The 27,465-nt window shown below is 42.0% G+C and overlaps 1 protein-coding gene across 2 annotated transcripts in view; it reads right to left on the bottom strand.

Moving 5' to 3' along the window:
• Positions 1-27,465, bottom strand: part of NUP210L (nucleoporin 210 like) — a 148,838-nt gene that overhangs the window by 22,355 nt on the left and 99,018 nt on the right. For both annotated transcript variants that reach the window (XM_066262044.1, XM_066262045.1), the window contains exons 18-30: positions 25,567-25,655; positions 25,271-25,375; positions 24,879-24,980; positions 21,819-21,947; positions 20,974-21,101; positions 20,237-20,369; positions 18,907-18,969; positions 17,995-18,174; positions 16,481-16,561; positions 16,264-16,395; positions 10,255-10,413; positions 8,883-8,974; positions 7,681-7,855 (exon numbers count right to left, since the gene is read on the bottom strand). In XM_066262044.1, the coding sequence (XP_066118141.1) occupies positions 7,681-7,855; positions 8,883-8,974; positions 10,255-10,413; positions 16,264-16,395; positions 16,481-16,561; positions 17,995-18,174; positions 18,907-18,969; positions 20,237-20,369; positions 20,974-21,101; positions 21,819-21,947; positions 24,879-24,980; positions 25,271-25,375; positions 25,567-25,655 (1,568 nt within the window). The remainder of the gene's footprint in view (positions 1-7,680; positions 7,856-8,882; positions 8,975-10,254; positions 10,414-16,263; positions 16,396-16,480; positions 16,562-17,994; positions 18,175-18,906; positions 18,970-20,236; positions 20,370-20,973; positions 21,102-21,818; positions 21,948-24,878; positions 24,981-25,270; positions 25,376-25,566; positions 25,656-27,465) is intronic.

Below are 27,465 nucleotides of genomic sequence, written 5' to 3'. Positions count from 1 at the left end.
GAGTACATATGAGAAGCAATCAATGAGTATACAACTAAATGGAACTAAGTGAAACAACAAGTTGATGCCTCTCTCTATTTCTCTCTCCTCTCTTTCCTTCTCAAATCAATGTAGAAAAATATTTATTAAAAAAAAGTACAAATTGGTTGTTACAGAGCAGTCATGGAGGTGTAAAGTACAGCATGGGGAATATAGTCAATAATATACATTCTAATAATTATAGTGTCAGATAGGTACAAGACTTATCAGGATGATCACTTAGTAAGTTATATAATGTCTAATAACTGGGTTTTACACCTGAAACTAATATAATATTGTATGTCAACTGTAATTGAAAAATAAAAATGATTTTTTTTTTTTTAAATTTTAGTGAAAGAAGGGGAGGCAGAGAGGCTCCTGCATGTGCCCTGCCCAGGACCAGGATCCACCGGCAAGCCCACTAGGGGGTGATGCTCTGCCTATCTGAGGCCCTTGCTCTGTTGCAACCAGAGCCTTTTTTTTTAGCACCTGAGGCAGAGGCCATGGAGCCATCTTCAGAGCCTGGGGTCAACTTACTCTAATTGAGCCTTGGCTGCAGGAGGGGAAGAGAGAGAGAGAGAAGGGAGAGGGGAAGGGTGGAGAAGCAGATGGGCGCTTCTCCGGTGTGCCCTGCCCGGGAATCAAACCTAAAACATCCACATGCCAGGCCAATGTTCTACCACTGAGCCAACTGGCTAGGGCCCAAAATGATTTTTAAATATTTTATTTATTGATTTTACAGGATGGGGGCGGACAAGAAGTACTTGCTTCACTCCTGCTATTTATTAATTCCTTGTCATATGTGCCTTGACTGGGCAAATCCAAGGTTTTGAACTGGCGATCTCAGCATTCCAGGTCAGCACTTTACTGCACTACAACAGGCTAGGCTTGTTTATTTGGATTCAATTGTTGATATATATATATTTATTGCCATCTTATTGTTTATATTTTTTTAATCTTTTTTCCCCCTTCTTCTTAAAAAAGACCCTTTAACATTTCATGTAATACTGGTTTGGTGGTGATGAACTACTTTAACTTTTTCTTGACTGGGAAGCTCTTTATCTGTCCTTTGATTCTAAATAATAGGTTTGCTGGGTAGAGTGATCTTGGTTGTAAATTCTTGCTTTTCATCACATTGAATATTTCTTGCTACTCCTTTCTGGCCTGCAAAGTTTCTGTTGAGAAATCAGCTGACAGTCTTATGGGAGCTCCCTTGTAGGTAACTAACTGCTTTTCTTCTGCTATTTTTAAAATTATTTGTCTAAGATCTTTTGCATTTTTAAAAATTATTTTAAATGTTTATTTTATTGATTTTAAACAGAGAGAAAGGGAGAGAGAGAGAGAGAGAGAGAGACAGGAACATTGATCTGCTCCTATTTGCCCTGACTAGGGATCAAAACAGCAACTTCTGCACTCTAGGATGATGCTCTAGCTGACTTAGCTCCTTTTGCATTTTAATTTTTATGTGTCTTGGTGTGGGCCTCTTTGGGTTCATTTTGTTTGGGACTCTCTGTGCTTCCTGAACTTGTATATGTATTTACTTCATCAGGTTAGGGAAGTTTTCTGCCATTATTTTTTCAATTAGGTTTTCAAATTGTTGCTCTCTCTCTCTTCTCCTTCTGGCACTCCCATGATGTGAATGTTTGTATGTTGAAGTTTTCCTAGAGCTCCTACAGTATCCTCATCTTTTTTTTTTCTTTTTTCTGCTTTTTAAAAAATATTTTATTTATTGATTTTACAGAGAGAGTAGAGAGAGAGAGGTAGAAGGGAATGAGAAGACTCACTTGTTGCTTCAATTTAGTTGTTCATTGATTTCTTTTATTAAAAAATATTTTATTTATTGATTTTTAGAGAGAGGAGAGAGAAAAAGGGGAGAGGAGCAGGATGCATCAATTCACAGTTGTTGCTTCTCAAGTGCCTTGACTGGGCAAGCCCAGGGTTTCAAACAGGACACCTCAGTGTTCCAAGTCTATAATTTATCCATTGTGCCACCACAGCTCAGGCATTCATTGATTTATTGTTGTAGTACCTTGACCAGACAAGCCTAGGGCTTTGAACCAGTGACTTCAGTGTTCAGGTTGACACTTTATTCACTGTGTCACCAAAGGTAGGCTCTTTTTGCTGTTTTGATTGGATGTTTTTTGCTTCTTTATATTCCAAATTGCTGATTTGATTCTCAGCTTCATCTACTCTACTGTTGATTTCCTATAAAGTATTCTTCATTTCAGTTATTGTATTCTTCATTTATTTATTTATTTATTTATTTATTTTTTACAGAAACAGAGAGAGAGTCAGAGAGAGGGACAGACAGACAGGAATGGAGAGAGATGAGAAGCATCAATCATTAGTTTTTCATTGTGACACCTTAGTTGTTTATTGATTGCTTCCTCATATGTGCCTTGACCCGGGGGCTACAGCAGACCGAGTGACCCCTTGCTCAAGCCAGCGACCTTGGGTCCAAGCTGGTAAGCTTTGCTCAAACCAGATGAGCCTGTGCTCAAGCTGGAAACCTTGGGGTCTCGAACCTGAGTCTTCTGCATCCCAGTCTGATGCTCTATCCACTGTGCCTGGTCAGGCTGTATTCTTCATTTCTGACTGTTTCTTTTTTATGATTTCTATATCCTCACTAAGTTCCTTGCTCATCCTTATAACCATTGTTTTGACCTCTGTATCTGGTAGTTTGCTTGCCTCCATTTTGTTTAGTTTTTTTACCGGAGTTTTTTTTATTTGGGACATTTTCTTTGTCTCTGCATTTTGGTGGCTTCCCTATGTTTGTTTCTATGTATTAGGTAAAGCTTCTACATCTCCCAGACTTGGCAGAGTGGCCTTGTGTAATAGGAATCCTATAAGGCACAGTCCACCAAGTTGGGTGCTCCAGAGGCACCCTTGTGTGGGCTGTGTGTTGTAGTTGAGCCTTGATTGCTGTTGGCATCACTGTGAGGGATTGACTCCCAGCTGATAAGCTGTGAGGACCAGCTATGACTACAGCAGAGGATCTATTGTGTGAGAGTTAACCCTACAGTGCCAGACTTGCTTCAGTGGGGCTTTGACGCTCACCAAGTCTGCCTCTTGAGTGTGTTGCTTATAGAGATGGCATGGTCTGAAGCTGTCTACCAGTGCATTGTCTCTGGGGCCTCCTAAGAGGTGCAGGGCCAGCCACTGCTTGTCCCCTGCCTGGTGCCACCTAGTGTAAACTACAGAGTGATATGCAGATGGCTGCTACTTGTGCTGGGCTTGGAGGTGCCCAGAAGAGACAAATTGTAAATCAAGGCCAGCTGCTGGCTAGGGCCAGGTCTGGGTCTATTTAGCAATAGGTACAGGTTATACAGAAGCCAGATGCTACTTGTTTGAGAGATTTTAGTAAAGTCTGAAGCATGAGGCCATTGGGCTTGGGTGGGCCCATAAGTTGGGTGGAGCAGGGTCTCAGGGAATCACCTGAGCAGAGTGAACAGTGTAAGTCAGGTTGATAGAAACTTAGATATGAAGCCTGCCTCCTAACTCTGTGGGTGGTGGTGGTGGGGTCTCAAAAAAGAAACAATGGCCTTGGCCCTGACCAGTTAGTTGGCTCAGTGATAGAGTGTTGGCCTGGCACAGGCATGACCAACATATGGTCCTCTGGCTGGATCCAGCCCGTGTAATGAGTTTATATAGCCCATGATTAAATTTTGAATATTCTCTGCTACTTTAAAAAATCTCAGCTACTCAGAAGCAGAAGCGTCTTTGATTATTGGAAATCGAGATATTTAAGAAGATAGTGATACATGGAAAAGAATTCCACGTGTGACTAACCTAGGGTTAATAATTGGTCAAATGGATTCGTGATACTTCTTTATTTTTTAAAAAAATTCCATTATAAAGATTTACAGCCGGACCTGTGGTGGCGCAGTGGATAAAGCGTTGACCTGGAATACTGAGGTTGCCGGTTCAAAACCCTGGGCTTGCCCGGTCAAGGCACATATGGGAGTTGAAGCTTCCTGCTCCTCCCCTCTTCTCTCTCTCTTTCTCTCTCTCTCAATCTCTCTCTCTCTCCTCTAAAATGAATAAATAAATAAAAATTAAAAAAAAAAAAGATTTACAACTTTTGTACTCTTCTGTACTCGATATGAACTGTTTGATGTTTAGTGGTGATGTGAAACCCACATTCTTTTAGGCGGAGTTTGCCAGTGCGCACCCAAGGTCAAACAATTAATTATTTTTGTGGTCAAGTGTGCTGAATCAAGTGGCATTGTAGCATAGACAACAGCTGCAGTTGATAACTGAAAACATGTCCAGGCTGTTTGTAAAACAAAAATAATTGTTTGATTTGCGATATAAACCCTTCAAGCTCATTCTATTAATTAAATGTTGTTTCAATTGATTGTGATACAGTTTGGATATTTATATGGTATATAATTATATTTTTATTAAAATCTATTTTTATTAAAATAATATTGTATATTAAAATATTTTTCACTCACATTTATTCATATACAAATTACATAATAAAATTTTGTTTACTTAAATGAATCGTTTTTGTATTTAACATTTTTTTATTTTAATATTTCATCCGGCCCGTGAAAAAAGTTTTCCTTCTAATCTGGCCTGGGGGCAAAAACTGTTGGCCATGCCTGGCTTGGCATGTGGATGTCCTGGGTTTGATTCCTGGTTAGGGCACACAGGATAAACAATCATCTGCTTCTCCACCCTCCCTTCTCCCTTCTCACTATCTCTTTCCCCTCCTGAAGCCATGGCTCCATTGCTTCAAGCACATTGGCCCTGGGTGCTGAGGATGGCTCCATGGAGCTTCCACCTCAGGTGCTAAAAATAGCTTGGTTATGAGCATGGCCCCAGATGGGCAGAGCATTGGCTCCAGGCAGGGTTTGCTGAGTGGGTACCAGTTGGGGTGCATTGCAGGAGTCTGTCTCTCTATCTCTCCTCCTGGCACTTGGAAAAGAAAAAAGAAAGAAAGAAAAAGAAAGAAACAATAGCAGCTGCCAGCACTTTTATCTGGTAGAAAGCTGCCCCCCTGCCCCAGCTCTTCCCCAAATGCCAGACAATCCAGTTTCTCCCTATATGCCCCTGGTTCCTTTCAAGCTGCTGCCCCAGTGCTGGAGCTCAGAAGGAGTGAGTCTGAGTAAGTCTGTGTGTGGACCCTTTAAGAGGAGCGACCTGGGAACCAGCTTGAGTACAGTGTTGCTGGCTTGAGCCCAAAGGTCGCTGGCTTGAAGTCCAATGTCACTGGCTTGAGCCTAAGGTTGCTAGCTTGAGCAAGGGGTCACTTGCTCTGCTATAGCCCCCCAGTCAAGGCACATATGAGAAAGCAATGAACAACTAAGGTGACACAACAAAGAATTGATGCTTCTCACCTCTCTCCCTTCCTGTCTGTCTGTCCCTCTCTCCGACTCTCCCTCTGTCTCTGTCAGGAAAAAAAAAAAAGAGGAGTGACCTGGGACTCCTGCAGCGTTCCGTCTCTCTCAGCCACAATCCCAGTTGGTTTCTACAGCCAGAAGTTATGGGGACTTCTCTTCCTGGCACTGAGACCTTGGGCTTGGAGGCCTTGTTTGGGGCTGGGACCCCTTGCTCCTCAGGAGGAACCTCCACAAACAGCCAAGATATTCCTCCCAATTTTAAATCACCACACATGGGTGTGGCACTAGCCCATTCCACATCTCTGCCCGACCTACCAGTCTCAATGTGGCTTCTTCTTTAAATACCTACTTGTAGGATTTCCATTCAGCTACATTTCAGGCAGTTGTGAATGATGGTTGTTCTGTAGTTTAGCTGTAATTTTGATGTGGTTGTGGGAGGATATGAGTATTGCATTTACCTACACTGCCATGTTGATTGGAAGATCCAAAGCCTAATTTTTTTTTGTTTTTTTTGTGACAGAGACAGAGAGAGAGTCAGAGAGAAGGACATATGGGGACAGACAGGCAGGGATGGAGAGAGATGAGAAGCATCAATTCTTCATTGCAGCATCTTAGTTGTTCACTGTTTGCTTTCTCATATACGCCTTGACCAGGGGGCTACAGCAGAGCAAGTGGCCCCTTTCTCAAGCCAGTAACCTTAGGCTCATACCAGTGACCTTGGGTTTCAAGACAGTGACCTTTGGGCTCAAGCCAGTGACAATGGGGTCGTGTCTATGATCCTATGCTCAAGCCAGCGATCCTGCACTCCATCTGGTAAGCCTGCACTCAAACCGGATGAGCCTGCCCTCAAGCCAGCGACCTTGAGGTTTCAAACCTGGGTTCTTTGTGTCCCAGTCCAATGCTCTATCCATTGCGCCACTGCCTGGTAAGGCCCTAAAATTTTTTAAAAAATATTTTAAAATTGATTTTTAGAGAGAAAGAAGGGATAGATAGAGAGAAACACCAATTTGTTGTGTTCCACCTATTCATGCATTCATTGGTTGTTTATTTATTTATTTTTTGTGGCAGAGACAGAGAGATTCAGAGAGAGGTACAGATAGGGACAGACAGACAGGAAGGGAGAGAGATGAGAAACATCAATTCTTTGTTGTGGTTCCTTAGTTGTTCATTGATTGATTTCTCATATGTGCCTTGACAGGGGAGCTACAGCAGACCGAGTGACCCCTTGCTTGAGCCAGTGACCTTGGACTCAAGCTGGTGAGCCTTGCTCAAACCAGATGAGCCTGCACTCAAGCTGGTGACCTCGGGGTCTCGAACCTGGGTCCTCCATATCCCAGTCCGATGCTCTATCCACTGCGCCACCGCCTGGTCAGGCCATTGGTTGTTTCTTCTGTGTACTCTGACTGGGGTTCAAATGCACAACCTTGGCATAATGGAACGATGCTCTAACCAACTGAGCTACGTGGCCAGGACCCAAAGCCTAATTTTTAAAATGTTTATTTTTATTGATTTTAGAGAGGGAGGAAGGGAGAGAGACAGGAACGTCAATCTTTTCCTGTGTGTCCTGACTGAGGATCAAACTGTCAACCTCTGCATTTCCGGAAAATGCTCTAAAGAACAGCTGTCTGGCCAGGGCCTAAGGCCTAATTTCTTTTTTTTTTTTTCTTTTCATTTTTCTGAAGCTGGAAACGGGGGAGGCAGTCAGACAGACTCCCGCATGCGCCGGACGGAGATCCACCCGGCATGCCCACCAGGGGGCGATGCTCTGCCCATCCTGGGCGTCGCTCTGTTGCATCCAGAGCCATTCTAGCGCCTGAGGCAGAGGCCACAGAGCCATCCCCAGCACACGGGCCATCCCCGCTCCAATGGAGCCTCGGCTGCCAGAGGGGAAGAGAGAGACAGAGAGGAAGGAGAGGGGGAGGGGTGGAGAAGCAGATGGGCGCTTCTCCTGTGTGCCCTGGCCGAGAATCGAACCCAGGAATCCTACATGCCAGGCTGATGCTCTACCACTGAGCCAACCGGCCAGGGCCCAAAGGCCTAATTTTGATAGCAATCATTCCACACTTCTCCCACACCAACCCTCTTGCCCAAGCTGTTCAGAAGACAGTCATACCAATTTGAGGCTAATCCTTTTTATAACAAGAACTCTACAGGTCACTTTAATTTAATGGTTAGAATAAGATTTTCCTCTTATCTTACAGTTCATTTCTGACTTCCAGAGAAGTTTCTAGTCCTTAAAAAAGGAAATCTACTTCTTAAGGCCATGGTATTCCTTTTGTTTGTTTGTTTGTTTTCAGTAATAACCTTAACTTACCTGAACTGCAGTTATGGTTGTTTGGTTGACTCCAAAAGGTTCAATAGAAGTGACTTCCAGCACGGCAGTACCTGCAACAGAACCAGCTCTCAGGAGCCCTTCACCATCCTCCTCAATGACAGATGAATTAGGGAAACACTGGAGAACACGGGAGCTCACAAAGGCAGCCCCTTCCCTAGGGAACAAACAGAGTAAGTGACATCTCTTGGGAACACTGTTTTTGACCAGAAAGAAAGGGGTAAAGATTGTCAGGATTACTGTTAAAGGCTATACTGTGAGGAAACTGCTTGCCATTCTCCACATTGTATGCTTATTTGTTCCTCAGGTAAAAGTCTGCCTTTGGATTATGCTTATCTTTTATAAACCAAATTATATCACATGTTTATCATTAAAAATTATTCAGCCAGAAGAAAGAAATTGAAACAGATATTCAAATACTTGTACATAAATGTTTATAGCAGCACTATTTACAATAGCCTAAAGGTGAAAATAACCAAACTGTCCATCAATGGTTGAATAGATAAACAACATTTTATATACATACAATGAAATATATATTTACTCATAAAAAATGAAGTTCTGATATATACCATAACATGGAAGAACCCTGAAAACACTATGTTAATTGAAAACAGCCAACACAAAAGCTCATATTTTGTATGATTTCATTTATATGGAATACACAGAATAAATTCATAGAGACAGCTGATCAGTGGTTGCCAGGGGCTGAGATAAGGGGAGGTGGGGAGTGATTACTTAATGGCATGGTATTCTTTTGTAATAATGAAAATGTTTTGGAAGTAGACAGAGGTAATGGCTGTACAATTTTGTGAATGTATTAAATGCCACTGAATTGTACATTTTAAAATGGTTAATTTTGGCTTGGCTGGTAGCTCAGTTGGTTAAGGCATCGTCTCAATATCCCAAGGTTGTGGGTTCTATCCCTGATCAGGGCACATACAAGTATCAACCAATGAATACATAAATAACTGGTATAACAAATCAATATTTCTTTCTCTCTCTCTCTCTCAAGTCAATAACAATTTTTTAATGATTAATTTTATGTTATATGAATTTCATCTCAACCAAAAAAATTATTTGTGGGTTGGAAAAATCACCTAGAAGGCAATAGTTCTTTCATTATGCAATGTTTTACTGAGTGTGAAGTCAGAACCTGGCCTGTCTTTTTCTATTATCATTACCTGTTGGTATGAAGTTTGAGATGAGAATTCATGGGCATTAGAATTTGCTCAGATTGGCCCCCTGGATAGAAAAGTTGGAGTTTTTCGAACACCTATAATGAGAAAATATTTTTTTCCTCACTTCTGGAAAAGACAAATGACCTTTACAACTATAAATCAGGCCCTGACCAATTGGCTCAGTGGTAGAGCGTCGGCCTGGTGTGCAGGAGTCCCAGGTTCGATTCCCGGCCAGGGCACACAGGAGAAGCGCCCATCTGCTTCTCCACCCCTCCCCCTCTCCTTCCTCTCTGTCTCTCTCTTTCCCTCCCTCAGCCAAGGTTCCATTGGAGCAAAGTTGGCCCGGGTGCTGAGGATGGCTCTGGCACTAGAATGGCTCTGGTTACAACAGAGTGATGCCCCAGATGGGCAGAGCATCGCCCCCTGGTGGGTGTTCCAGGTGAATCCCGGTTGGGCGCATGCAGGACTCTGTCTGACTGCCTCCCGGTTTCCAACTTCAGAAAAATACAACCCCCCCCAAAAAACAACAACAACAACTATAAATCAACAGTCTGCCTAACTTCAATTTAACCTAATGTTCCACAATACTCCTCTCCAAAATGAGTCAGGTACTTAAAACATATTTAGGTATTCTAGAATATATAACCTAATATTAGCCCTGTTTTAAGTTTACACTTATTACATCTTTTGTATTACTTAGATATAAAGTATAAAATAATTTTGAAATTTCAAATTTTAGCTCTTAAAACCTAAAAAGAGATTTGGGAACAAAGAACCAATAATATTAAATTAGCAGGGGACATTATTTAGGTCTTCCACCTAGTAAAATGCTTTTTCTTCTATGTCTCACTGAGTCAGAGAACCAAAGCCAAAATAAAGTAGGAAAAATAAAAAACAGTTTCATATTCTGAAGGAGAGAAAAATTTACTTGCCCTTTAGAGATGCTTGAGAACATTTGTAGAAACTATTCATACTCTACACCTTACCAGAAGTTAGGATTAGATTTCATTCTACTTATAAATATAGTTAAATGGACTAAATTATAATATCCATGCTATAAAGAATGGCTCAGAAATTAATCTCTTTTTGTTATTATGGTATTTATATCCTGTGTTCATTGTGTTGGAAGTTGAGAGAAGTGCATGTAATATAGTTTCTGATGTCAATGTTTATATGGAGGCAATTAGCAGAAATGACAAGATCTAGAAACTATAAACCTGTTCTAGGGACCCCTCTATCTCTATCTCTATTTCTATCTCTATTTATCTCTATCTCTATCTCTATTCAGACTAAGATCTTCCTGGGTGATAAGCAAATAAAACCTTTTTCTCCTTGATATAAAAAAACACACCAAGATTTAGGTTTGGGCCCTTACCAGGATCTGAACTTCATCAGACAGTTCCAACAAATTCCCCTCAAACTGCCCAGAGGAACTGTTCATACAGCGGACAGCGACTTTGATACTGGTCCGACCAGCTGCTTTAGTGTGGACAACCATCGCAAAGTTATTCTCTACTGTAAGCTGTAGAAAAACCTAGACATTGAAGGGGTGGATTAAGAAACATTCATGAATAAACACTGTGCCCTTCTCCCTGTTGTAACAATAACAAAAATATATGTTGGAAGTAGCCATCTAAAAGAATTAGAGCACCAGGGCTTAATTTCATTGTTACTTCCTTTTATATTCTTAGCTACATAGTCACTTCTAGAGAAATCTCTGCTTGCAGTGCTCAACTAATTCTGGCACTTCTCTAGGACTCTTAAGTTATTTCAATGTCAATTCATTGATAGGAGAAGAGTGAAAATGAAGTGGTTTGTAAAATGAGTCCTGACAGTAGAACTTGGGAGAAAAGTGAGGCAATCTACTCCTGGAATTCAGAGTGGTAGCAAGAAGGGAAGAGGACAAGAAAGGGAATCTTCTTTTATTTTTTTAGGTGACAGGAGGAGAGATAGAGAGACAGGGCGAGGGCCCTGACTGGGATCCACCCCGCAGCCCTGTCTGAAGCCAATGCTTGAGTACTTTTTGGTGCTTGAGGCTGTCATGCTCCGATTGCTCTGACTGAGCTATCCTCAGCAACTGGGGCCACACTTGAATCAATCAAGCCACTGGCTGTGGGAGGGGAAGAGGGAGAGAGAGAGAAGGAGAGAAGCAGATGGTCGCTTCTCCTGTGTGCCCTTATGGGAAATTGAACCTGGTCCATATGCTGGGCTGACACTCTGTCTGCTGAGCCACCTGCCAGGGCCTGAATGGTAAGTTTCTATTTTAGGATCATGCTAAAACTGACTGACCATTTCCCCACTTTCTTTGCTCACCATTCTAGTCTAGACTGAAAAAATTCTAGACTAAAGCTTAACAGATTTATGGAATAGGGAAGGTAGGGCCAACACTAACACAAATGTTGAAGTAGGCACCTGGTGCCTACCTTTTTAAGGGTATGCATTTCATGTCCTATCTCCTCTGCTCTCTTGGTGTCCAGAGCCATGAAGATCCTCATTTTAGCTCTCTCTCTCTCTTCTTTTAAAAATTTTATTTAGGCCTGACCTGTGGTGGCGCAGTAGATGAAGTGTCAACCTGGAATGCTGAGGTCACCGGTTAAAAACCCCAGACTTGCCTGGTCAAGGCACATATGGGAGTTGATGTTTTCTGCTCCTACCCCCCTTGTAGTTTGGTTGTGAGATAGAGAGAGAGAAGTGGGGAGGAGCAGGAAGCATCAACTCCCATATGTGCCTTGACCAGGCAAGTCTGGGGTTTTGAACTGGCGTGTTGGCCCTGGGCACTGAGGATGGCACCGTGGACTTCTGCCTCAGGTGCTAAAAAAGCTCAGTTGCGAGTATGGCCCCAGATGGGCAAAGCATCGGCTCCACACGGGGTTGTCAGGTGGATCCCAATTAGGGTGCATGTGGAAGTCTGTCTCTCTATCTCTTCTCCTCTCACTTGGAAAAAGAAGAAAAAGACCCCCCCCCAAAACAAAAAGAAAACATCAAAACAATTTTCATAAACATAGAGACTTAGGCTGCATTTTGGATCCCCTCCATGTCCATCCTGAGGGCTTCAGCCATTCCATATGTAGGAGCACAGAATTGGGAGGAGCCAGCATTACCAAAGGGAACAAACCATCAGAGGAGCAGTTTAATTAGTCATCTTTCTTACCTTTATTACTGATATAAGGCATTCAGTTTGAATCGGCTGCCAGCTGGTGGCCACACCAGCCCCATGGCACCCACAGCACCCCATGTGCTCACAGTGGGAATTCAGATCCTCCCCAGCTCCCAGTAGCACATGCCCAGGAATGTGCTCAGCATTCACTCTTTGTACAGCTGATATCAACTGCCCATAATGCAGCACAAACATGATTATTTATATAATTGTGTCTGAACATGTTAAAAGATTACAGTGGTACCTTGAGATACAAGCAGACCAATATACAATTTTTTTTTTTAAATATGAGCTGCAGCCTGACCAGTGGCGCAGTGGATAGAGCGTCAGACTGGGATGCGGAAGACCCAAGTTCGAGACCCCGAGGTTGCCAGCTTGAGTGTGGGCTCATCTGGTTTGAGCAAGAGCCCACGAGCTTGAACCCAAGATTGCTGGCTCCAGCAAGGGGTTACTCGGTCTGCTGAAGGCCCATGGTCAAGGCACATATGAGAAAGCAATCAATGAACAACTAAGGTGTCGCAATGCACAGCGAAAAACTAATGATTGATGCTTCTCATCTCTCTGTTCCTGTCTGTCTGTCCCTGTCTATCCCTCACTCTGACTCTCTCTGTCTCTGTAAAAAAAAAAAAAAAAAAAAAAAAAAAAATATGAGCTGCAACTCGGTCAGTATTTTTGTTCGAGATTCGAGTGAAATTCCGAGATACAAGTAGTGATTCTGGAAGCTGCCGCTAGTTGGCGCGTTGACACATGGGTCCAGTATCAGCAGCACGACACCAGCATCTTGTTATTTCTCATGTGTTACCTGCAGAATCAAGTTGAATCTCGTGTACTGTACTCGTTCTTGCATCATTTTTGCATTTTTTACTAACTTTTTTTGTGTGCTATCATGGGGCCGAAGAAAGTGAGTGTAAAGGACAGTGGTGAGAAGAAGAAGAGAATGATGTCGATAGAAGTAAAGCAAGAAATAATAGAAAAACATGAGCGTGGTGTATGAGTGATTGAACTGGCAAGACTGTACGACTGCTATACATCTACAATTTGTACCATCCTTAAACAAAAGAATAACATCAAAAGTGCAAATCCTAGCCTGACCTGTGGTGGCTCAGTGGATAAAGCTTCGACCTGGAAATGCTGAGGTCGCCGGTTCGAAACCCTGGGCTTGCCTGGTCAAGGCACATATGGGAGTTGATGCTTCCAGCTCCTCCCCCTTTCTCTCTCTCTCTCTCTCTCTCTCTCTCTCTCTCTCTCCTCTCTAAAAATGAATTAAAAAAAAAGTGCAAATCCAGTGAAACGAACTACAATTCTGTCCCAATTAAGGACAAATATCCATGAAGAAATGGAGGAGCTTCTGCTGGTGTGGGTGAAAGAGAAAGAGCTGGCAGGAGATACAGTGACAGAGACTGTAATATGTGAAAAGGCACATATTATTTATGGTAACTTGAAGAAGAAAGAACTATCAACCTCAAAAGAGGCAGCAGAAGATATGTTTAAGGCAAGTCATGGCTGGTTTGAAAATTTCAAGAAGAGATCTGGCATCCACTCGGTGGTGAGGCATGGTGAAGCTGCGAGTGCTGACGTTAAGGCAGCTGAGGAGTACACGCACATTTTGCTGCACTTATTGCAAAGGAAGGCTACATCCCCCAACAAGTATTTAACTGTGACAAAACAGGATTGTTTTGGGGGAAAAAAAATGCCCCAGAGGACTTTCATCACTGCAGAGAAGAAGCTGCCAGGCCGTAAACCCATGAAGGACCATCTGACCCTTGCATTGTGTGCAAATGCTAGCAGTGACTGTAAAGTAAAGCCACTGCTAGTGTATCATTCTGGAAATCCTCGAGCCTTTAAGACTCACAAGATTCTTAAAGAAAAACTGCAGGTTATGTGGCGTGCCAATGCTAGCGCATGTGTTATGTGGCAGTTTTTTATTGAATGGGTAAATCTCGTCTTTGGTCCTGCAGTGAAGAAATATCTTCAAGAAAATAAACTCCCAATGAAAGCATTACTAATGCTTGAAAATGCTCCAGCCCACCCACCTGGTCTTGAAGATGATATTCTTTTTTTTTTTTTTTTTTTTTTATTGATTTTTTAATTGATTTTTAGAGAGAGGGGAGAGAGAGAGAAGGGGGAGGAGCAGGAAGCATCAACTCCCATATGTGCCTTGACCAGGCAAGCCCAGGGTTTCGAACCGGCAACCTCAGTGTTCCAGGTCGATGCTTTATCCCACTGCGCCACCACAGGTCAGGCCCGAAGATGATATTCTTGATGAGTTCAAATTCAAGAAAGTCCTCTACTTCCCACCCAACACGACTTCTATCTTGCAACCTATGGATCAGGAGGTCGTTTCCAACTTTAAAGAGCTTTACACGAAGCACTTGTTCCGCAGCTGCTTTGAGGTGACTGAGAATACAAATCTAACCCTTTGAGAGTTTTGGAAAGATCACTACAACATCATGATATGTTTATGCATTATTGACTTGGCATGGCAAGAGGTTACAAGAAGAACCTTGAACTCAGCATAGAAAAAGTTATGGCCTGATGTTTTTGCAGACAGGGACTTTGAAGGATTCGAACCAGAGACTGAGACCAAGGTAGAAGCATTGGAGGAGATTGTGTCCCTCAGAAAGTTGATGGGTCTGGAGGTAGATGAGGGTGATGTAAACGAGCTCATCAAGGAACATGAGGAGGAACTCTCTATTGAGGAGTTGAAGGAGCTACAGATGATGCAACATACGGAGCTTTTGCAAGAGATTAGTAGTGAGGAGGGGGCAGAGGAAGAGGAAGTGATTTCTACAAGTGAAATTAAAGACATGCTGGCAAGGTGGGAGAAGCTTGCAAGTTTCATTGAAAAGAAACACCCAGAAAAAGTTTCAACTGGTCGTGCTTCAGCACTTTTTAATGACACTTGTTTGTCACATTTCTGTAACATTTTTAAAAGGCAGGCAAAAGTAAACCTCTTTGGATAGATTTTTATTCAAAAGTCCTATTTGTGAAAGTGCCTAAAGTGCAACCAAAAAGGCAAAACCAGGTGATGATTAAATAAAAAATACATAATGTTAAGCTTAGGTTAAGTTTAAAGTTAAGAAAGTGTTTTGTTTTGTTTTTTTACAGAGAGAGAGTCAGAGAGAGGGACAGACAGACAGGAACAGAGAGAGATGAGAAGCATCAATCATCAGTTTTTCATTGCAACACCTTAGTTGTTCATTGATTGCTTTCTCATACGTGCCTTGACCACGGGCCTTCAGCAGACCGAGTAACCCCTTGCTCAAGCCAGCGACCTTGGGTCCAAGCTGGTGAGCTTTTGCTCAAACCAGATGAGCCCATGCTCACGCTGGCAACCTCGGGGTCTTGAACCTGAGTCCTTCTGCATCCCAGTCCGACACTCTATCTGCGCCACTGCCTGGTCAGGCCAAGAAAGTGCATTTTTTTACAATTAAGTTTTTGTAGTTTCACTTTAAGTAAAGAAAGTGCAGTTTTAGTTTTGTTTAAAGTAAAGAAAATGCAGTTTTAGTTTATATTTAGTGTTAAGAAAGTGCAGTTTTAGTTTATGTGTCTACAGTGCCTGCATCCCTTCCTCCCTCCCTCCTCCTCCTCCTCCATTCACCTCTGTTAGCCGCAATCATCTGTCTCCAAGGTAAGAATACAGTACTAAATAACACTTTTTTCTTTTATTTCATATATTCTATTATGCACTGGTAAAGTATACATGTGTGTTTCTTAATTAAAAACATGTCTTTTTTCATAATTTAGGGTGGTTTGGGGATGTTTCACAGGGATGGAACAGATTAAATCTATTTCAGTTATTTTAAATGGGAGAAATTTATTTGATATACGAGTTGACTGACTTATGAGCTTGGTTACAGAACAAATTAAACTCGTATCTCAAGGTACCACTGTATATTAATATTTAAACTCTATTTTATACTGCATATTCATAATGTGTTACTCATATAATATACTCATATGTTTACAAATACAACAAAATATTAAAGGAAACATTGCTTTGAAAAGCTCTTTGCAGCAAAATATATTAAAAATCATATAACATGTGATCCCACAAATTTGGATTTTTCATATGAGTTTCAGGTTTTCAGCATTCATGGAACAATAGGGAAATGAGATAAGTGATAATATTATGTAGTTTAGAAAGTGAGTCAGTCTAAAACTTATGATGAAATAAACTTAATATCAAGATCCCTAACATAATATAATAAACAGATAAATTCATACCTCTGAATGCCTGGGCACTAGATCTAATACGTCCCTTTTGCTCATGGACCAGTGGAACATGAGCACTGGGTTGGTATTGCTAAAGGAGAAAGGAGTCTGGGTACTGGTCATTCCCATGACATAAACTGGCATCTGAAAAAAAAATGGTTTTGAGCTACATATTCTGCTTCACTGGCATTATCAAAATAATAAACCCAGACAGAGTCATCATACTGACCTCAGTAGCTGTGATGAGTTGAGTTGCAGGTGCAAGGATCCTAACAGACCTTAGCTGAACAACTTCAATCTGCACCTCATCCTGCTCAACAGGGTGAAGAACATGTTAAGACTAAGAGGGAGCTGTGGGGTGGACAGAGATGCTTATAATAACTCATTGGGTCTGACCAGGCGGTGGCGCAGTGGATAGAGCATCGGACTGGGATGCCGAGGACCCAGGTTCAAGACCCTGAGGTCACCAGCTTGAGTGCGGCTCATCTGGTTTGAGCAAAAGCTCACCAGCTTGGACCCAAGGTCGCTGGCTCGAGCAAGGGGTTACTCAGTCTGCTGAAGGCCCGCGGTCAAGGCACATATGAGAAAGCAATCAATGAACAACTAAGGTGTCGCAATGCACAACAAAAAACTAATGATTGATGCTTCTCATCTCTCTCCATTTCTGTCTGTCTGTCCCTGTCTATCCCTCTCTCTGACTCTCTCTCTGTCTCTGTTAAAAAAAACAAACATATATATACATACATATATGTGTGTGTGTGTGTGTGTGTGTGTGTGTGTGTGTATATATAAAAGGAAAAAAAAACTCATTTGGGCCCTGGCCGGTTGGCTCACTGGTAGAGCACTGGCCCGGCGTGTGGAAGTCCAAGTTTGATTGCCAGCCAGGGCACACAGGAGAAGCACCCATCTGTTTCTCCAGTCTTCCTCCTCTCCTTCCTCTCTGTCTCTCTCTTCCCCTCCTGCAGCCAAGGCTCCATGGGAGCAAAGTTGGCCTGGGCGCTGAGGACGGCTCCATGGCCTCCACCTCAGGTGCTAGAATGGCTCTAGTTGTAGCAGAGCAACGACCCAGATGGGCAGAACATCGCCCCCTGTTTGGCATGCCAGGTGGGTCCCGGTTGGGTGCATGCAGGAATCTGTCTGCCTGCCACCCCCTGCTTCTCACTTTGGGAAAAATAAATAAATAAATGAAAAAATAACTCATTGGTTTGTTACTGTTTGAGGCATTCAACAACAACAAAAAACATGCCATAGTATGCTTGTTTTTGCTCTTTATTCTATTTACTTATTTTTAAAATTTTCCATTGATTTGAGAAAAAGGGGAAGGGGGGGAGAGAGAGAGAGAGAGAGAGAGGCATCAACTCATTGTTCCACTTAGTTGTTCTATTTTTGAGTTGTGCATTTATTGATTGCTTCTCCTATGTGCCCTGACCAGGGATCAAATCCGTGATCTCAGTGTGCTGGGAAGATCCATTATCCACTGAGCCACCTGGCCAGGGCTGCTTTAGTTCTTTAAACAATTCCTTAAGGATAGGGACTAGGTCTTATAACAATGCCAAGTACTCTGTGGGTTTTTCACTAAAGAGCACATAGTTTCCATGCCTGATTAAAAAAGCATGCCCGATGAGAGGACTAGAAGGATTTTCCCAGGCTGGTGACACCTTCCTCATCGTTACTCCCTCCCCCATCTCCCAGTATGGTTCCTAGATGGAAGAGTAGAAGCAGAGAAGAACAAAAATCCAATACCTGCGAAAACACAATGACTTTGCCAGTATCTTCATTCACTGTCTGGATGGTGCCATGGACCACAGCTGTGCCAACCACCTTCCCTGTAACTTGCCCCCTCCTATTAACAACAGCCACAGTCTGATTACTGATGGAGAAATGAATGATAGATTGGGGTTGGGGACCACCTTCGGACATTACCTGGAATTTGAACACACCAGAAGTATGGGGAGAAGTCATATTTCTGTTCCCAACATTTTATCCAAACAGCTTGACTTCTTCATCTTCTCCCACTGCCCAATATCCCCCATCAACTCAAATGCAGAAGAAATGGAAGTTCTACAAATGATCCATTAGATTCTAAGAGGTAGTTCATTATAGAACAGGGAAAATACTAATGTTATTTTTTATCAGACCTTACTGTACTTGACTGGGTGGGAGTAGACAAGAGATCAATCAGAGAAGGTGGATGTATGTGTGTTTTGCGGTGGGCAGAGGTGGGATGAGGAAAAAGGGTAAATCTTCTTTTTCTGTCTTTTTTTTTTTTCTTCTTCTTCCCAGGTGAGAGGAGGGGAGATAGAGAGACAGACTCCCGCATACATCCCAACCAGAATCCACCCAGCACCTCTGTCTGGGGCCAATGCTCTGCCCATCTGGGGCCATGCTCACAATCAAGCTACTTTTAGCCCTGAGGTAGAGGCTCCACAGAGCCATCCTCAGAGCCTGGGCTGATGCACTTGAACCAACTAAGCCATGGCCACGGGAGGGGAGAGAGAAAGAAAAAGAGAAAGAAGGGGGAAGGGTAGAGAAGCAGATGGTTGCTTTTCCTGTGTGCCCTGACTGAGAATCAAACCCAGGATATCCACACACCAGGCCGATGCTCTACCACTGAGCCAACCGGCCAGGGCCTTATATTTCTGTTTTTAAGATCACCTGCATCATGTTAGTTGGAATCAGTGTCATTTTCTCTGGAACAAGTTTGAATGGAGGAAATACCTTGAACGAAAAAATCAAAAGGACTACAGTGACTGTTAAGTCAATTTTATAACAAATGATCATGCAGCTTATTCTAAGGGAAAAATCCTAATTTTATATAATAAAGTTATATACAAAGATATATTTAATAACAAAATTATAAATTACTTAAATGAGAATGTTTAAATAAATTATTACATATTCACTCACTGGAATAAAAAGTGAGGATTAAATTATTATTATTATTATTATTATTGGTGATAGAGACAGAGAGAGAAAGGGACAGACAGGCAGGAAGGGAGAGAGATGAGAAGCATCAACTCTTCGTAGTGGCACCTTACTTGTTCGTTGATTGCTTTCTCATATGTGCCTTGACCAGGGGGCTACAGCAGAGCTAGTGACCCCTTGCTCAAGTCAACAACCTTGGGCTCAAGCTGGTGTGCCTTGCTCAAACCAGATGAGCCGCATTTAAGTTGGCAACCTTGGGGTTTCAAACCTGGGTCCTTCAGGTCCCAACCTGACACTCTATTCACTGCGCCACGGCCTGGTCAGGTATGACGATTAAATTTATGTTTATAATTATCTTTCTTTTTCATGTTTTTCCCCCAAATATATATATATAGAGAGAAAACAGTATAAAGAATTCTCAGGTACCTATTACACATCTTCAACAATTATCAATACATGGCCAACAATTAACTTTTCAGCACACAAGAAAATACTTTTTTTTTGTGACAGAGACAGTGAGAGAGAAGAAGAGGGATAGACAGTGACAAACAGGAAGGGAGAGAAATGAGAAGCATGAATTCTTTGTTGAGGCACTTTAGCTGTTCATTGATTACTTTCTCATATGTACCTTGACTGGGGGGCTCCAGCTGAGCCAATGACTCCTTGCTCACGCCAGCGACCTTGGGCTCAAGCCAGAGACCTTTGGGCTCAAGCCAGCGACCATGGAGTCATATCTATGATCCCATGCTCAAGCCAGCGACCCTATGCTCAAGCTGGTGGCCTGTGCTCAAGTCAGATGAACCTATGCTCAAGCCAGTGACCTCAGTGTTTCGAACCTGGGTCCTCTGCATCCCAGGCTGATGCTCTATCCTCTGTGCCACTGCCTGGTCAGGCAAGGGTATTTTTTTTACAGAAAAAAAACAACAACCCTATACAAATCACATATTGTTGCAAAAATTAGATAACTAAGATTCAGTCAAATGAGTTGCAACTTGTATAAACTAAACAGAAAATGATAAATAATATGAGGTATCAATTTTGGATGAGATAATTTTCTTACTTCAATGTGCTGAGGAGATGATGTGAATTTTCTCCCTATCTTGTCTCTAGCAATAGCCACAAGGGTGGTTTGCCCAACAGTAACAGCTCGAAGGATATAATTTTCAGAGTATTTGTCCTGTTCCTCTGTTAGCCTGCAAAGACCCATGTTATTTTAGGTGAGAAAGATTTGGGTTTAGGAGTGGCCAGTTATGCATTTTTCTAAAATGCTTAACATTTTCTGCTCATTTTAACTCTAGTTAGAGAGAACTGCCAGAAAATAAATTTCTAGAGTCAAGAGACCATTCATGGCAATGGCAGGAGCGTCCTGAAGGGCAAAAACCTTCTTCTAAGGCTCCAAAGAAATAAGAGCAAGATAAACATAGACTGGCAAAATTGAAAATACTAAATGGCTTTCGAATTCCTGTAATCTCCTTTTGCAGAGGGGAATACCAGTGCCTCCAATTCTAAATAGATTTTTGAAGGTCCACTAGCTGGAAGCACTTCCAAAGATACCAGCCAGGGAGAAGTTTCATAAAATGGAAAAATTAATGAGATTCATGATTTCAGCCCCAAAACAAGACATCTGATGATCTGGAAGGAGTATTTTATAGAGAGCTGAATATGGGAGGAAAATAAGGGCTGAAAGGTACTGTGACAGAAAGGGAAGTAACCTAAGGGAGGGCTGACCAGGTTACCGGGAGGGAGAGTCTCATGATATTAAGCATAGGGAGAAAGAAGTATTGAAATGGTACTTACGTCAGGGTGACAATGGCAGAAGCCAACTGCAGTTTGAGCTCCATGTTTCTGAAGTATTTATTTTGGAATGGGTGTTTGGAAGAGTCAAGAACTCTCACAGTTACTAACACAGTTTTACCTATTTCAACCTAGTAATTAAAAAAAGAAAAAGGTAATTTTAGTAGAGGTGTCTCATTCTCCAAGGACAGTCTAACTCTTAAAGGGTGGCAAACTATTTTGTTCATACTAAATGCTCCTGGTCAGCCTTTGTTCAAATAAGACTAATCTATGTGTAGTGTCTTTATCTTCACCATGTTTTATGTTAGAATTTTTTTTTTTTTTTTGAGCCAGAGAGACAGGAAGAGAGAGAGGAGGAGCATCAACTCATAGTTGCAGCACTTTACTTGTTCATTGATTGCTTTTTACATGTACCTTGACAGGAGGAGGGGGGGGGCTCCAGGTAAGCCAGTGACCCCTTGCTCAAGCCAGAGACCTTGGGCTCAAGCCAATTACCTTGGGTTTCAAGACATCAACCTTTGTGCTCAAGCCAGTGACTATGGGGTCACATCTATGATCCCATGCTCAAGCTGGCAACCCCACACTTAACTGGTGAGCTTGCACTCAAGCCAGATGAGCTCTTGCTTAAGCTGGTGACCTCAGAGTTTTGAACCTGGGTACTCAAGAGTACCAGTTTGATGCTTTATCCACTACATGGTCAGGCTGAAATGTTGTTCTTTAAGGGCAGGTATTTCCAAAACAAAGGTCCTGGTATGTACACACAGTAGCTGAGCACAGACTATATCAAGTGATGCTAGAGAATGAAAATGTGGCTGATTCATTTATGATATAAAGCACATATCTCCCACCTTGTCAATTAGATCAAGCTCCAGCTCTTGTATGTCTGACACTCTGAGGTAGGCCATTGCTGGACTTAAGAAAGCCAAGCATAGATCATAGACCTCCAAGGTGAGAAAGCCAGGGTGTACTGGAACTAACTAGAAGGAAGAAGATGGTAGCTGGGTAAAGAAGCAAGCATGCTCCAAGCGGAATCATGGCAACTATTTTCATCCAAAGCGGAAAATATAATATCTTACTTCCTCTGTGATGGGAACTTTGAGAGATCACATTACAAATTTCAGGCATAACACAATATATATCTTTAATATTATGTTTTAGTTAATGGCAAATATGCACCCTTAATAATTATTAAGTGATAAAGATCAAATTTCAGTTGATTGAATTCAAGCAGAATCCAATATACATATCCAGCTTCTTAATTATGAACAGGGAAAGAACCTCATGAAGAAAGTCAAGTCTGTTTATGTTGTGAGGGCACATAATGAGGGAGAAAGCACTGGGCAGACTGACACTTTATTTTCCCTCTTGTACCACTGCTCCTGCGCAGCAGTGTATTTTCACAGCATCTGCTTGCACATAGTGCCTCAGTCTCCCATTTTAAAGACAAACATTATGACTTAAAGTAAGCTAAATTCCTTTGAGCTCTTAGGAAGAAAGAAAATATAAGCATATGTTAATGTAAGGTATTACTTTTATTACAAGTGAACTAAAAGCAAATCCCTTAACATAATTGACTATGAAGTCAGCTTAGAACCTTGAGTTGTCAAAAAAAACCCACACAAAAACCAAAACCTTGAGTTGTCATATCCTGGCTAAAAACACCATATACTCAGGTTATATACAGCTAGTGCCCGAATTACAACCACGATTGGTTCCAACAGAACGGTCGTAACACGATTTGGTTGTAAGTTGAGTAAGCTATATGTACAGTACTGTGAAATGATGTTATAAAAATCTTTAAGTCATATTTTATTATAATTTTCTTTCATTATTGTTATATATCATAATTTTATTTGTTCATTTTATGCCATTTGTATCATCTATACACCATTTTGTTTCTTTTTTTTTTTCCTTCTTTTCTGAAGCTGGAAACGGGGAGAGACAGTCAGACAGACTCCCGCATGCGCCCGACCGGGATCCACCCGGCACGCCCACCAGGGGCAATGCTATGCCCACCAGGGGGCGATGCTCTGCCCCTCCGGGGCGTCGCTTTGCCGCGACCAGAGCCACTCTAGCGCCTGGGGCAGAGGCCAAGAAGCCATCCCCAGTGCCCGGGCCATCTTTGCTCCAATGGAGCCTTGGCTGCGGGAGGGGAAGAGAGAGACAGAGAGGAAGGAGGGGGTGGGGGGTGGAGAAGCAAGTGGGCGCTTCTCCTATGTGCCCTGGCCAGGAATCGAACCCGGTCCCCCGCACGCCAGGCCGACGCTCTACCGCTGAGCCAACCGGCCAGGGCCCCATTTTGTTTCTTATTTTTACATTCGTCAGGTTTAAGTAAGACACTGCATTACCAGTACAACTGGTTTAATATTTGCAAAGACAATTTCCTCTTGGTAGACATCTTGGGAGGGGTTTGCTGAAAAATATCCAAGACACAAAACACAAAGTGCTGTACCAAGTCTGGGATAACAGTTGAAATGGTGCATGGGGAGATGGTGGTGCTGCCGGAAGCTGGTCCGCACTGTCGTGCGCCCAGCTGGGCAACGCTTGCGCTGCCAGACACAGAGCAGTCGTGGCTAGTGATTGTGGTCATAAAGTCGAATGGTTGTAAGTTGCATAGGTCATAAGTTGATCAATATTTGTAGTTAATATTCATTTATAAAAATAAAACTTCTTTTATTTTTAAATTATTTATTTGTTTATTTATTTTTAGTACTCATTCTTTAACATTTATTTATTTATTCATTCATTTGAGATAGGGGAGTTGGGAGGAGGAGCAGGAAGCATCAACTCCCATATGTGCCTTGACCAGGCAAGCCCAGGGTTTTGAACCAGTGACCTCAGCATTCTAAGTCAGCGCTTTATTCACTGCACCAAGACAGCTCATACTATTTATTGATTTTAAAGAGGAAGGGAGAGAAAGAGAAAAAAAAATCCATTTGTTGTTTCATTTATTTATGCATTCATTGGTTGATGTTTTTTTTGAGAGAGAGAAATAGAGATAAAGACTGGAAAAGAGAGGTGGGTAGGGGGAAAGAGATGAGAAATTCAACTCATAGTTGCTTCACTTTAGTTGTTCACTGATTGCTTCTCATACATGCCTTGATGGGGGGGCTCAAGCCAAGCCAGTGACCCCTTGCTCAAGGCAGTGACCTTGGGCTCAAGCCAGACCTTGGGCTTTAAGCTAGTGACCTTGGGATGGTGTTAATGATCCCGCACTGAAGCCAGAGACCCCGTGCTCAAACTGGCGACCTTGGAGTTTCAAACTAGAGATTTCAGCATCCCGGGTCAATGTTCTATCTTTTGTGCTACCACCAGTCATGTTCACTGGTTGATTCTTGTATGTGCTCTGACCAAAATCGAGATATATTGGGATGATACTCTAACTAACTGAGCTACGTGGCCGGGGCAAAAATAAACCTTCTTTTTTTTTTTTGAAGATTTTATTTATTCATTTTAGGGAGAGGAGAGGAGAGGATATGGGGGGGGGAGAGAGAGAAGGGGGAGAAGCAAGAAACATCAACTCATAGTTGCTTCCCATATGTGCCTTGACCAGGCAAGCCCAAGGTTTTGAGCTGGTGACCTCAGCATTCCAGATCGACACTTTATTCACTGCACCACCACAGGTCAGGCTAAACCTTCTTTTAATGGAAATCTTATAATCAGATGTCTCTTATACTGTCTCAGCTCAACCAGAACCAACAATTTCCCAGTATTGCAGCTAGATACAAAAACAAAACAAAACAAAAACCCTTTATTTTTGGTTGAAGTCTCCATATAGGTTAAAAAAAAGAAACCAAAAACAAATATTATTTTTGTTACTAGTTGGAAACACACAATGAAAATTTTCCAGTTGTTTCCTAAGAATAACTTTGATCTGAGACCATCAGGCTGGGATGTCTCCAACTCACCTGCACAGAGTTTTCTGTTTCCATATAAGTGATGGTGACAATGTTCTGCTCACTGCTGTTGACTAAAAAGTAACCAGACCCTTCCACAAGGCTAAATATTTCCTATGAAAAAATGAGACAAACGATATTTCATTCCCTTTGATTTTTAAAAAGTTCAAAGAAAATCACTTCTATCTACTTAAGAAGAATATGTGATTAAAAGATTAAGGTCAATAGACCAAAAACAAAATATGATTATTAAAGTATAACATGCACATGTATTTCCGTGCACTTGTATATCCATGATTTTAAACAGTTAAGTGACCTTTTTCATTATTGTACTGTTAATTTCAATAACCTAGTACTCTCCTGTTTAATATGATTCCATTTAACTAGACCTGTACAGCTTCTACCTTCACATCAGGGTGGTTATAGATAGTGACGTTCTCAGGCAACACAGTTACATCGTCCACCAGGAACAACTCCACAGCTGCAGACCTGGGCAAGTTGGAAAGTTCCTAGAAATGTAATAAGAACTTTTAATTCCTCAACTCAGTGAGAGAAGATTCCAGTACTCTTTCAAGTGCCAAAGATAACAGAATCATAGAGGTGCACAGCTCCTAGATTTACATCAGTTATAAACAACTTTTAAAGAGCCTGAGATTTCACTTATTTAATTTATACTTCTTATTCAACAATCTCTCCTTACCTTTGGATGTTTCTTCTCTGAATAGCCCACAATATTGACTCTAATGAGTACAGTCCCCTTTATCTGATGTACTTTAAGGATCTGATGACCTGGAGACATGCAGAAAAATACTCTGTGAGACAATAACGTGCAGAATACAAAAGTGTCTCCAAAAAAGCAAATTCTACCCTAACTTATTTCCAATGGTATTTTATTGCAGGGAGAAAAAAATACTAGATGACAAAACACACAAGAATCAGGAAACTGGGTTTTTGTGTTGACTCTGTCACTATATTTCTATGTGACCCTGGGTGACTACTGAATTTCTCAGTTCCCTTATTAAGTGAGGGATTAGGGTAGGCAAAATCTAAAATTGTTTCCAGCTCTGATGGTCTATGAGTCCAAAAATAGGCTGACAACAATGTATAGAGAAATTTTTGTTTTATTTGAAAATGGAAGTGAGAAATAAAAAATAGTCTTTTGGGACCATTTATTATTCCAAACTGTTTTATATATGTATCGTATTTCCCCATGTATAAGACACACATTTTCCCTGAAAAATCTGGGGCCTAAAAACTGAATGCATCTTATACAGTGGTTGTAGATTTTTTTACTTGCATTTCCTGCACATGAGGAGTTGTATGAATTTTATGATGAATAAAACTTGAGTTCAATAACTTTATGTAATACTTTTTTTTTTTTTCAAATTTCAGGCCCCAAAATTAAGGTGTGTCTTATACATGGGAGTGTCTTATACATGGGGAAATACAGTAAATATGTCAGTTCCTAACTCAAGAATTTCTTTGTTTTGACAGAAAGAGAATCAGAGAGAGGGACAGATAGGAACAGACAGACAGGAAGGGAGAGAGATGAGAAGCATCAATTCTTTGTTATGGCACCTTAGTTGTTCAGTGATTGCTTTTTCATATGTGCCCTCATGGGGGGGAGGCTACAGCAGAGTGAGTGACCCCTTGCTCAAGTCAGTGACCTTGGGGTCAAGCCAGCAACCTTGGGCTTCAAGCTAGTGACCATGGGTCATGTCGATGATCCCATGCTCAAGCCAACAACCCCTCGCTCAAGCTGGTCAGCCTGTGCTCAAGCTGGATGAGCCTGCGCTCAAGCTGGGGACCGTTGGGTTTCAAACCTGGGTCCTCTGAGTCCCAGTCTGACACTCTAACTGCACCACTGCCTGGTCAGGCCCTAATTCAAGAATTTAAAAGGCTAATTATACCTTATTAGGACAATTCAAACTAACTCCTTAAACTAGTTTTGAAGTCTTCCAGAATCTAAGCCTGCTTTACTTTGTTTTCCTTTCTGAGGCCCTGGCCAGTTGGCTCAGTGACAGAGTGCCAGCTGGGCATGTGGAAGTCTCGGTTCAATTCCCGGCCAGGGCACACAGGAGAAGCACCCATCTGCTTCTCCACCCCTTCCCCTCTCCTTTCTCTCTATCTCTCTCTCTTCCCCTCCTGTAGCCAAGGCTCCATTGGAGCAAAGTTGGCCCAGGCACTGAGGATGGCTCCATGGCCTCTGCCTCAGGCGCGGCAACGCCCCAGATGGGCAGAGCATTGCCCCCCAGTGGGCTTGCCAGGTGGATCCTGGTTGGGCGCATATGGGAGTCTATCTCTCTGCCTCCCCACTTCTTACTTCAGAAAAATTAAAAAAAATTTTTTTAATTAATATGAATCTACCAATTTTTATGGAGGTCAATTATTTTATCCTCAACACAGTAATACTGGATAGATCATACATCTGTGAAGCACTTTTTCATATTATATCCATCCATCCATCTATCCATCCATCCATCCATTCAGCAAAAATTTATGGAGGGTCTACTAACTTCTAGGTAGTATGCCAGGTAATTAGGACACAGAGATGAAGAAGAAAATAACACAATCCTTGTCTTCAAAGAAACCCACAGCT

Source organism: Saccopteryx bilineata, chromosome 2 (assembly GCF_036850765.1).
Source record: "Saccopteryx bilineata isolate mSacBil1 chromosome 2, mSacBil1_pri_phased_curated, whole genome shotgun sequence".
NCBI lineage: Eukaryota > Metazoa > Chordata > Mammalia > Chiroptera > Emballonuridae > Saccopteryx > Saccopteryx bilineata.
This window is presented reverse-complemented; position numbering and strand designations above follow the sequence as displayed.